The sequence below is a fragment of the Tenrec ecaudatus genome, chromosome 10 (genome assembly GCF_050624435.1).
Source record: "Tenrec ecaudatus isolate mTenEca1 chromosome 10, mTenEca1.hap1, whole genome shotgun sequence".
In the NCBI taxonomy this organism is placed as follows: domain Eukaryota; kingdom Metazoa; phylum Chordata; class Mammalia; order Afrosoricida; family Tenrecidae; genus Tenrec; species Tenrec ecaudatus.
In genome coordinates, this window is record NC_134539.1 from 84,708,657 (window position 1) to 84,720,899 (window position 12,243).

A 12,243-nucleotide genomic window follows, 5' to 3' on the forward strand; every position below is an offset into this window, starting at 1 on the left:
ATGGGGGCCCCCCATTCTGGGCTGGGGGACGTGCGAGTCGGGGCCCTGCTGCTGCTCGGCTTTTTGGAGCTGGTGTGTGGGCTCAGCCTGGAGCCCGTCTACTGGAACTCGGCGAATAAGAGGTGAGTGGCCTTGGGTAGACCCCACGCCCCAGGGAAGCTTTGGGGGCTTAGGGCTAGGTTCTCTGGGCGGGGAGGAGGCGGGAGGGAGAGCGCTGGCTCCCCGCTGAAGGGAGTTAAGGATTGCCAGACTGAGGTGGTTGGGGACTGGGTCGTCCGGCTCCTGGGTCCCACACACGTGGGTGGTGATATTGAGATGTCAGGAGTTTGAGAAGACCCTACCACCCCCCACCAACCCCCCCGCAAAGGGACAAGGGTAAGAAAGTTCACGGGTAGCTCAGGAGGACGTTGGCGTGGCTATCTGGCTTTGCGGGAGATTTGTATGGGGGCTGGGCTTGGAGGGAGCCTGGTTAATGTCAGCCCTCAGGAGAGCCTTTGAGTAGGTGCTGCTGAGGCGCTGAGGGGCAGGCTAGGTGCCTCCCTCCTGAGAAAGGACTCTGTGTTGGAGATGGGAGAGAAGGGGGCTCCGCTTGGGGGCCCTGAGGCTGCTGGGTCCCCCTTACAGTCTCCTCTCTCAACTCTTGCCCACATCCAGAGGGGCAAAGCACCCTTGGCTGAACCATTCATTGCCTTCCCCAGAAAATAGAGAGATACTCCTCGCTTCCTGTCTCCCTGGCTGGGGACTTCTTTGGGGGGAGGGAACCTTGAACCCCACCTAAGCCTCCCACCCTCCTTACATCTGGAATCCTGAGAACCCTTGCTCCCCACCCCATCCCCTTTGCTGCCAGCTTGCCCCCTGGGTTCTCTGTTCCATACTATGCTTGCTTCGCTCTGAAAAGAGGCCAGAGGTCAGATGAAACTTCAAGCCATATAGGGTAGGCCAGATCCTTTGAGAAGTCACCTGGGTCCCTTGGCACCACCTAGATCCCTCACAATACACACACACACACACACACACTCTCCACCTAGATCCCTCACAATACACACACACACACACACACACCACCTAGATCCCTCACAATACACACACACACCACCACCCCTCCCCTCCCCCAGCAAAAGAGTTCTGTGATTTGAAAACTTCCTATGTCCTGGGAGGCATGGGAAGAGGGTGGGTTTGGGACCTCATCACATTCAAAATCTAATCCCAGCCCTGCTTCTTTCTGCTGTGTGTGGTCTTGGGCCAGTCACTTAACCTTTCTGAGCTGGCAGCCACAATCCTCTGCCTTCCGGGGAGGGGATTAGCCGTAAGGTGCCTGGCCTGGCTGTATCATATGCTCTTCAGGGAGAGCTAGGAGGGTGATTCTTCCTTGCAACTTCACAGCTGCCATTCCTTCCTCGTTGGGCATCGTCTCAGTGTGTTCTCTAGACTCATCCACCAGTGCCCAGTGGCTGTTTGAGTTTCCAGTGTAGTGGGAGTATGTAAGCTAGGCTAATTCTGATCGAGTGGAGAACATCGAGTCACGGTGTTCTGGGGGCTTTTTGCATGCTGCCTGAGAGGGTCTGGACGTCTGAGGAGACACCAAGCAGCAGTATCCTGGGGTCCAGTTCAGAGACTGTCTTAGCCATCAATGCAGAGGAAGGGACTGCAAAGTGTGGGGTGAGGGAGATGGGGGTAGTCCTTATGGTCATAAAAGTCAACACCTTTTACAGGAAGTGTGAGGAATGGCCTGGACCTGTGGCATGAAAACCCTGGTCCCCAGTAGCCCCATTTGAGGACATGTCTAGGACTGTCAGAGGGTTTGGGTAACATCAGACACTGGCCTGCATCACCCTTCACCTGTACCCCCTGCTATGCCTGGCTTGGGGCACTCCCTCTCAACCCAAACCTCAGTGGTGGCTTCGGAGGGGGGTGGATTGGGTCCCATGGTCGGCTGCCATGAAACAGTGAAATCACCTGGGAGGGGTGGGCTGTGTGGTTCCAGAGAGGCCAGCTCCTTGGTAACTGGCATCCTGTCGCCATGACAACAGGGCTGGTGATGGAGCCAGAGATGGCAGTGTGCATGTGGTGAGGGCGGGCTGAGGAGTGCATTTGGGCACACCAAGGGGCAAGAGACCTCTGAGCCTGGCTTCCCGCTGTTTCTGATGTGAGCTCACGGAGTCCTTGGTGCCAGACTCTCCAGACAAAGGCGGGCACCGGGAGCTGAGCATTCTTATCTTGGAGGGAGGTGAGGGCGAGGGAGGGAAAGCTCGGGGATCAGAACTCTGACACCAGCTCCTCCCTGTCCACCTTACTCTCCTCCCCATAGGTTCCAGGCAGAGGGTGGTTACGTCTTATACCCTCAGATTGGAGACCGGCTAGACCTGCTTTGTCCCCGGGCCCGGCCACCTGGTCCCCACTCCTCTCCCAATTATGAGTTCTACAAGCTGTACCTGGTAGGCGGGGCCCAGGGCCGGCGCTGTGAGGCACCCCCAGCTCCAAACCTTCTGCTCACTTGTGACCGGCCAGACCTGGACCTCCGATTCACCATTAAGTTCCAGGAGTACAGCCCTAACCTCTGGGGTCATGAGTTCCGCTCCCACCACGATTACTACATCATTGGTACTACATCGTTGGCAGAGGGCAGGGAGGGCAGAGTCGGGAGGTGCTCCTGGATAGAGGGAGGGCAGATGGAAGAGGGAACATGGGGGGGCGGGCAGAGGGAGACCTTTCTGCTCTCAGGTAGAGGTCATCAGGCCTGGGGATAGGACCAGGGCAGGGGTACACTGAAGTGCTGACATTCCCCTCTGGCTTGTCTCCCAGCCACATCGGATGGGACCCGGGAAGGCCTGGAGAGCTTGCAGGGAGGTGTGTGCCTAACCAGAGGCATGAAGGTGCTTCTCCGAGTGGGACAGAGTGAGTGGGGCTGGGGGACACACCTCCAGGTTGGGGCAGTACCATCATGATCAGTGAATCAGTTGTCTCAGCCTCTCTTGTGGGTCACCCCCATCAACAGGTCCCCGAGGAGGGGCTGCTCCCCGAAAACCTGTCTCCGAAATGCCTGTGGAAAGAGATGGAGGCGCCGCTCACAGCCTGGAGCCTGGGAAGGAGAACACACCAGGTAGGTGCAGCCTGCCAACACCTTCAGCCTCCTCTGCTCTAGGACCTCAGCTGCCCTACCCTCTCCCTCTCTCCTCCCTCTTGAGTTTTGGGGGCAGCCAAACAGGAAAGAGAAGAAGAGTGGATGGGAGGGTGGGAGGGGAATGGAAGCCAGATGAGGAAAAGCCTCAATTAGAACTAATTAGCCAAGTCAGTGCTTCGATCAGCACTGTCAGAGAAGTGGGCGGACTCTGTGGCAGGAAGCTGGCAGGCTGGACACCTGGATTAGGCATGGGGCTTGGTGGGAAAGGGAGGTAGGGTCCCCAGAGGACCTGGGCATTGGTGGGGAGACCCCACGGCTGGGTGTCCGGATGCCCAGGTGGCTCCTTCAGCCCCTCCCCTTCTTTCCTCCTTCACCCCTTCCCTGCCAGGTGACCCCACCAGCAATGCAACCTCCCGGGGTGCTGAAGGCCCCCTGCCCCCTCCCAGCATGCCCGCAGTGGCTGGGGCAGCAGGGGGGCTGGCGCTGCTCTTGCTGGGCGTGGCAGGGGCTGGGGGTGCCATGTGTTGGCGGAGACGGCGGGCCAAACCTTCGGAGAGTCGCCACCCTGGTCCTGGCTCCTTTGGGAGGGGAGGGCCTCTGGGCCTGGGGGGTGGGGGAGGGATGGGGCCTCGGGAGGCTGAGCCTGGGGAGCTAGGGATAGCTCTTCGGGGCAGTGGGGCCGCAGACCCCCCCTTCTGTCCCCACTATGAGAAGGTGAGTGGCGACTATGGGCATCCTGTGTACATCGTGCAGGATGGGCCCCCCCAGAGTCCTCCAAACATCTACTACAAGGTATGAGGGCTCCTCTCACCGACTCTCCTGGCTTCAGCCCTTCATGGGGGTGCTCCCTCCAGTTTAATCCTTGGCTTGAGGGCTACCATGAGCATCTCCTTGGCCCCCTTTGCCCCGCCACCTCCATCGTCCCTCCTGGTTATACCTGTTCTCCACTTTTAGGATTTCTAAAAATCCCACTGAACCACTGCCTACCCTATTTGGCCATGTGTGCCCTCTCTGTCTCTGTATCCGTGGGTCCTGTTCCCTGGGGTTGGGGCTGAGCAGGGGCTCGGCCTCTACTGTTGACCGTGACCCAGATGTCCTGGTCCTTCTCACCCACTGAGTATCGGGGCGGGGCCAAGTCTGTCTGTTGGTTGGCATCTCTTTCTGCCTCTCACTATTTTTCTCTTCTCTTTTCTCTCTCTCTTTCTCTCTTTCTCTGTCTCTTCTGTCTAGGTCTGTCCTCTTCCCTAGCAGTCTCCTTCCTCCATCTCCTTTTACCCTTTCGGCTTCTTATCCTGTGTCTCTCCCATTTCTGGGGTGGGGGCATCAAGGCATGTCTCCCCCCAACTCTTCTGACCTCTTTCACCAACCACTCCCCGCAGTCCACCAAAACATGGAGGACCTTACAGGGAAGGCTCTGGCTTCTTCCCAGTGCAGGCAGGGCATGGGCAGCAGGGCCTGTCTCTTTGCTCTGCCCCTCCGCTTCCCCTCCTCCACCCCCAGGCCTCTACATACTTGCTTCATCCATTTGGGGTGGTTGGGCCACAATGGCTACCATGAGAAGTGTCCCGTTTTGTCCAGGAGTTGCCAGTGACAAGATATGAACGGTCAGGACGTGTATGGACTTGGTTTGATCCTGAATGGACCACTTGGGACAGGAAGTGACTTGATCCAGACAGGAAGTGATCGGGCCAGGACAGAAATGGCCCGGGAAGTGGCAGCAGCTGAGCAGCAGGAACTGGAAGTGCCTTCATCCAGGACAGGAAGTAGCACTTCTGAAATAGGAGTGGTCTGGCTGGAACTCTGAAGTGGCTTAGTCTGGGTGGGTGGGTGGGTTGGGTGGGAGGTGGATGGTTCTGACTGTGGAGAAGGGGGCAGGAAGAACTTCCTGTTTCAGGAGGAAGCTGGGACTTGACTCACTGGACGAAGACGGGGCGGGCCCAGGAGGGTTTTCCTAGTTTCTCAGTGGCACGTCCTAAGCGCTCCCTTTCCTTGTGCTTTTGTGCCGCTTTTAGAACAGGTACGATGACGGACATCTACTGTGGCAGGCCCATTTGTCTTGTGTTTCTTCCCTTCCCATATCCCAGTATAATCTCTGTGAATCAACCGGACGACCCAAGAACCCATGCGTTCTTCCCCAGGAGCCTAGATGGCTGGCTTGTTCGTCGCCTCCTCCATTCCCTGCTCCCTTCAAACTCAACACAAGTCCCTTCTTAGTGACCAAAATGGTGGCCTACTGACTGGTCCAGTCGACAGTGGTACTTACCAGCTCCCACTGCTTCCACAGCGACCAGCTTATACCTCTCTTCCTACCCTCTAGTGCACACTTGGGTGTCCCTCAGTTCCAGCTCAGTGTCATTAAATCAGAGCTGCCCTCGGGCACCAAGGTGGCCACTTGATCACCAGCCAAGATGGTTGTTTGGTCCACCAGAGGCTAAATCTTCTCTCCGGTGATGTAGTTCCCAGCTCCTTCCTGAGTTTTTAAAAGCCGTCTCTCAAGGGTACAGGAAGCTGATATTGCCATGGGGAAGATGGCGGGGTATGGCCGTCACCTCAATAGTTTTACTGTAAAAGGGAAATTTGAACAACAAAAACAAAAAAGAATAAAAAACTTCAAAAGTTGTCAAGAAGGTTGGAGATTGAATGGGTGTGAACCGGGAGAGGATGAAGTCAATGGAGGGTTGGCTGGGCTGATGAAACCACGGGGGAATGGGAAGGGAAGGGTTGGCTTGGAATGAGGAGGGGATGAGGGGCTGGCTGGGCAGGAAGTTGCTGAAGGTGCAAGTCTCACCAGGGTGCCCCGAGGGGAAGAAACCCCAGGCAGAACTGGAGGATATCTGCTAATACATTCAAGTGAAGAGAACACAGGAGGAAAGTTGGAAAGAGGAGGCTCATAGAAGTCAGAAATGAAGTGGTGAGAACAGGTGTGTGAGCAGTTTATTTATTCCCTGGCACTGGTACCTGTTTGGAGACTCAAGTGGGGTAAGGGGACGAGACTGACCAGAAGGACTGAGGGACCCAGGTATCAGGCTCCCCCTGCACCTGCTCCCTATAAAGCCACAACCCGGGCTTGTCTCCCCTCAAAAGCTCAGGTGCCCAGCCCCAGCCCAGCCCCCTTCTCCATCCAAAAAGGCAGCTGGCAGGAGCATCACTGGAGCGAGTCAGCAGGGGTCACAACCTCTGCCCTGCCTGCCCCTCCCCTGACTTTAGGTCCCCTCCTGCTGTCTCCCATCTGCCTAGAGGTCAAGGGGTCCCCCCCTTTTGCAGCCTCTGTCCATTGGAACCCCTCCCCCAGCCTAAGCAAGATTCCCGAATCCTGAGAGAGCAAGATTCTTGAATCCTGAGAGGTGCAGGCTTTGTAGGAGTGGGGCTGAACATTGGAAAGCCAGGTGCTGGGCTGTCATCTCTCTTGGAATTTGCTGGTGCCTTCTGAACAGGCACCGCAGCTGCCCAAGGGGGGGTTGGGGGTGGTGGAAGGGCTGGTCCTTGCCCCTTAGTGGGGGTTGGTTGACATGGTAACATCCCCTTCTCCACACAATAGGAAGCCCCCCTCAGCCTCCCGCGTGGATGGAGCCGACAGCCCCAGCGCTGGCTATCAGCCTCAGGGACTTGGCAACCGTCACTATGGTAACTCAGAGCCCAGCAACAGGGCCCACCGAGAAAGGGAGGGGTCCAAGAGGAGGGCAGGGCTGTCTGCATGAAGGGGGCAAAGGAGCGGAGGGAGACTCCCCACCGCCACACACATCTAGAGGCACAGGTGGGAAGACAAGAGGGAAAAGAAGTGGGGATAAATACCGTGTGACAGACAAACACCTCGCCAAAGCTGCCAAGACGTTCCATGCTGAGAGACAGGAAGACACCTGGGGACAGATGCACAGCTGGGGAGGCAAACTGCGCACCCTGCACAGAACCCGGGGACACACCCCCTCGGAGCACTGACATCTCCAGACGCCCACCAACCTCCAGTAGGAACAGCAAGCCCTGCAGCCTTCCTCAAGTGTCTTAGAGGTTTGTGTGTCTATTCGGAAGCACCCATGACTTTCCCACACAACGCATGCCGTTTGGTACACTCCCAGGGTAACAACTGCAACAGAACTTGCAGAGGGGCAAGAAGATATCTATTTGTATGTTCGTTTAGTCACTTAACTTTGTACCGGGCACCACTGCAGGCACGTTATTAGGGGCATATGGTAAAATCAGACCAAGTCCTTTCTCGTGAAATCTATAACATCCTAACGTTTCAGGTAGTGACCCGTGACAAGCACCAAACAGAAGGTGGAAAAGAACAGGGCGAGGCCAGAAGGCCCCTCGGGAGAGACATTTGAGTAGAACCTTGAATGACAAGGCGTCACCTGCATAAGGTGGGGAAGGGCATGCCGGATGGAGGAAACAGTGCAAAGGTTTACAGGTGAAGACTGGTCATGTTTAGAACTAGCGGGAAGCTTCACAGCCACACATACGTTCCAGCTGTGTCCTGGCTGTCCCCAGCCAGTAGGAGGACAAGCACTTAGGGCCTGTGATTGTTGTTACCCTGTTTCCCTGAAAATAAGACAGTGTCTTATATTAATTTTTGCTCCCAAAGATGTGCTAGGTCTTATTTTCAGGGGATGTCTCATTTTTTCCATGAAGAATACGGTACACCTTTATTTATTGTTTTATTAAAAGAGACCTCGCACATCCTGCCTGCTCTGGCTGCAGTGTGGCCAACAGTGAACTGCTCAGTAATGCCCACCGCTGCGGTCCAGAGTCCAGACTTACGGTAGCTCTGAGGGGCTCTATTTTGGGAGAAGTCTTATTTTCAGGGAAATGCCTTATATTTCAGCGAGAGGCAAAACTGTAAGCAGGTCTTATTTTCTGGGGATGTCTTACTTTCAGGGAAACAGGGTAGATGCCATCAAGTCAGTTCCGACCCAGAGGGACCCTGTGCACAGCGTAAGGAAACATGGCCCTGCGCCCTCATCAATCATTCCCTCGCCGGAGCCCATTGTGGTACTCACTGTGCCAACCCATCCTGTCCAGATGCACATTTGGGAAGGTGATCGAGTGCTTGGCCCCTGTCTGCATTTCCTGTGTGTATGGACGCATGTGTCTCCCACTACATTTTAAGCTCTGGGGAAATGAGGGTGAGGCTGGGAGTTCTTTGGGGCTGTAGCACAGCTGCCAGCTGAGCGGAAGTAAATGGTTTCAGAGGACTGGGGACCACAGACGTGAGTGAAGCGGCCTCCGATGTTGCGCAGCAAAGGACTGAGGCTGCCTTGGGCCTGTGCTGCAGCCAGAAGTTCAGACATTCTTATCCAGAAGCAGCTGAGTGTGTGTGTGCGCGCGCGCGCGCACGTGTGTGTGTGCATGATTGTTTTGTGTGTGTGTGTGTGTGGGGGGATTTCTGAGGAAAGGGGGGAAGTGGGGCAAGGGTTCGAAGTGGGGATCTCGGATAGGGAAATGGTGGATGTCACAGCTGGAATTTCAGTTGGAAAAAAAGCTGGAGTTGCCAAGGGGGCAACAGGAGGAGCCACAGAGATGGGGTCCCACTATTCCGGGGGAGAGTTTCCAGATCTCTAGGTAGGCTGGGAGGAATGTTACCATATGGTTTGGAGGCAGGGGACTGGCTGGAATGAATGGCTTCGTGACTTGGGTGAGGGTAGGAAACAGGATGCAGGATAAATAGGAGTGGCAATTAGAGAGCAGGAGAGAGGCTGGAAAGATAACAGAGGAGATGGAGTCCTGAGGGGAGTTCTGTTGAGCCAGAGGTACCCCTAAGGAACACATGTGTTGGGCTGTTAACTATGAGGTCAACAGTTCAAACCCACAGAGGCAGTCCTACTGTGTCCTAGATGGATGATATGCATCAAAATCAACTCTATGGCGGTGAGGTTTTTTGTTTGTCATTTTATTAGGGCCTCATACAACTCTTATCACAATCTATACATACATCGATTGTGTAAAGCACATTTGTACATTCATTGCCCTCATCATTCTCAAAACATCTGCTCTCTATTTTAGCCCCTGGCATCAGCTCCTTATTTTCTCCCCTCCCTCCCTGCTCCCCCTTCCCTCATGAACCCTTGATAATTTATAAATTATTATTTTGTCATATCTTGCCCGGTCCAAACATCACCCCCCTCACCCACTCTTCTGTTGTCCGTCTCCCCCAGGAAGGAGGTCACATGTAGATTCTTGTGATCGGTTCCCGCTATCCAGCCCACCCACCCTCCCAGTATCGCCACTGGTTCCTGAAGGGATCATCAGTCCTGGATTCCCTGTGTTTCCAGTGCCTATCTTACCAGTGTACATCCTCTAGTCTAGCCAGATTTGTAAGGTAACACTGGGATCATGATGGGGGAGGAGGAAGCATTTAGGAACCAGAGGAATGATACATTTCATCATTGTTACTTTGCACCCTGACTGGCTCCTCTCCTCGCCGAGACCCTTCTGTAAGGGGATGTCCAGTGTGGCCTACAAATGGCCTTTGGGTCTCTACTCAGCACTCCCTGCCTCATTTACTATAAGACCTTTGGTTCTGATGATGCCTGATACCTATCCCCTTGAGACCTCGTGATTGTACCGGCTGGTGTGCTTCTTCCATGTGGACTTTGTTGCTTCTAAGCTAGATGGCAGCTTGTTTACCTTCAAGCCTTTAAGCCCCCAGATGCTATATCTTTTGTTAGCTGGGCACCATCAGTTTTCTTCACATTTACCTATTCACCCACTTTTTCTTCAGCGGTTGGGTCAGGAAGGTAAGCATCATAGAATGCCAATTTAATAGAAGAAAGTATTCTTGCATTGAGGGAGTACTTGAGTGGAGGCCCAATGTCCTTCTGCTACCTTAATACTAAACCTATAAATATATGCACATAGATCTATTTCCCCATCCTCATATATAAATATATTTACATATGTACATGTCTTTATCTAGACCTTTATAAACGCCCTTTGCCTCCCAGCTCTTTCCTCTATTTCCTTTGACTTCCCTCCTGTCCCACTATCATGCTCAGTCCCCACCAGGGTTTCAGCAATTCCTCTTGGTTACATTACCCTTGATCATGCCCTACCAGGCCTCCCACACCCTCCTCACCACTGATTTGGATCACTTGTTGCTCCCTTGTCCCTGGGTTTGTTAACACCACTACCTTTACCCCCACCTCTCCCTCGCCCATGTCCCCCCGGAATTGTCGATCCTCTTGTTTTCTCCTCCAGATTGTTCATCCAGCCTATCTTATTTAGACAGACCTGCGGAGAAAATAACATGCAAAAAAACCAGACAGAGCAAAACCAAGCAACAATATACAACAAAACAATAACAAACTAATGACAAAAAAAAAACCCCAAAACACAACAAGAAAGGAAAGCTTGTAGTCAGTTCAAGGACTGTTTGTTGGCCTTTAGGAGTATTTTCCAGTCCAGTCTGTTGGGGCACCATGCCCTGGCCCCAAGGTCCACCTTCAGCATTCCCTGGGGACCTCGCCACTCCATTCCCTTGCTGTTCTGTTGCACCCCTGAGTGCCTTGCCTCAGTGTGGCGGGGTCAGACCGGGCGAAATTCACACACCGTGTCTCTGGTGGTGAGGTTTTTGAGTTTATGGGATACCCTCTAATTCCACAGCAGGTTGAAGCATTTGGCTCCCTATTGGTCCCTCCTCTCTGTTACTATCAGAAGCCCAGGCATCAGCTTCCCCACCTCAGAGGCTTGGGGGGGGGGGATAGGAAGCCTCAGGGGGCAGCAGCTGGTGAGTGGGGAGGAATCTGTGTGCTCAGCAAACAGCAGCCTCAGTGCCCAGTGGCTGCCTCCTCCCTCATCAATCAGCCCCAGCCAAATGTCCTTGCATTCCCACCACCCCAAGGGGACTGGGGCTGGGCCAGGGTCCCCAGCAGAGTGAGATGCGGATGGATGGGGGGGAGGGGAATGGTACTTGGCTCCCCATCCCTTGGCCTCTGTTCACTCCCTTCCTGGCTTTCAGCTCTTGGAGTCATGGGATGACTCTATCGTGGCCCCTGCTATCACTGGGCAGTGGCTACAAATCACCTGTGGGGGTCTGTGGGAGGATAAGGGGGAAGAGGGATGAGTCAGGGCTAGTTCTCATGGATCTCTCCCAGGCCATGGCCAGCAGGGTGCCAGGCTGCTGGCACAAAGGACCACCTCTCCTGTCCCTGATGGATGCTCTGGGCAACAGACTGACCTTGAACCCCCTAAATGTCTCTTTCTATCTTCCCCTGGGCCCTCACTAGCTTCAACTCTGCTTCCTGTCATCACCCTAAGAGGTCTGGTTCCCAGATCACCCCAAATCTGCTCCCCATTGGGGACCGAGGCCTCTAGCCCTTAGCCACTGGCTCACTCCCCCCCTCCTCAGCCCCTGCTCCCCTCAGGGACCCAGGCGTCCTGCCCACTCCTTTCACCATAACAACCATTCTTTCTGAGTCACTTAAGACTTTAATATCATTTCATTAAGTGAGCAAGTTCAGAGAAGGTTGGGGGCACAAAAGAAACTGAGGGTGGGCAAAGGAGGACCAAGGTGGGGGGCGAGAAGCAAGGGAAGAGCCCCCTGCCCTCTCTCCGTGGAGATGGCTCTGAGAAATCAAACATTGACAGTGAGAAAGCAGAACTTATTAAAATCCAGGACAGGGGTGTGTGTGGGGGGAGCTGTGGGAATGTCCCGGTGCCTGGGTTCTGTGGATAAAGACGGTTCTGGGGGAGGATCCAGTAAGGCTCCAGGGTAGAACTCCTCTTCCTTCCTTTGAGATGTGCTGAGCCTCCTCACTACCCTGGCTGTTTCTCAGCTGTCCCCTAGAGCCCCTGGGGACAAGACCTCCCATCACAGCTGTGCTTGCCCCCCTCTCTCATCCCTTCCCCCTTACCACCACCTCTGTTGATGAGCTTCAGCATCTTTTAATCGGATTGAGCAGTAATTAGCAAAGCGAGAGAGTTTTGATTACCTATTTAGCATAATGTGTGTGGGGGTGGGGGGGTGGCAGGGGGCGCTGGGATCCCCAGGCACAGTCAAGGTGTGTGTGTGTGTGTGTGTGTGTGTGTGTGTGTGTGTGTGTGTGTATAAAAAGAATCCTAGGAATCCTTCCTGTCCCGGAGGGGTGCTAGGAGCACTGCCTATGAGGCTCCCAGGCTTGCCTTCAATT

The 12,243-nt window shown here is 54.6% G+C and overlaps 1 protein-coding gene across 1 annotated transcript; it reads left to right on the forward strand.

Moving 5' to 3' along the window:
- Positions 1-3,919, forward strand: EFNB3 (ephrin B3). The gene is made up of 5 exons (XM_075559117.1): positions 1-122; positions 2,309-2,601; positions 2,803-2,895; positions 2,996-3,100; positions 3,510-3,919. Exons 1-5 carry the CDS (start codon positions 1-3, stop codon positions 3,917-3,919), a joined length of 1,023 nt encoding a protein of 340 aa, XP_075415232.1.
- The last annotated feature ends 8,324 nt before the right edge of the window (positions 3,920-12,243 follow it).

Bases quoted from the DNA above. Each gene is read 5' to 3' on its own strand.
- EFNB3 (XM_075559117.1), top strand. From the start codon at position 1: ATGGGGGCCCCCCATTCTGGGCTGGGGGACGTGCGAGTCGGGGCCCTG. The intron at 123-2,308 runs GTGAGTGGCCTT...TCCTCCCCATAG, and splicing joins TGGAACTCGGCGAATAAGAG to GTTCCAGGCAGAGGGTGGTT. The intron at 2,602-2,802 runs GTACTACATCGT...CTTGTCTCCCAG, and splicing joins CCACGATTACTACATCATTG to CCACATCGGATGGGACCCGG.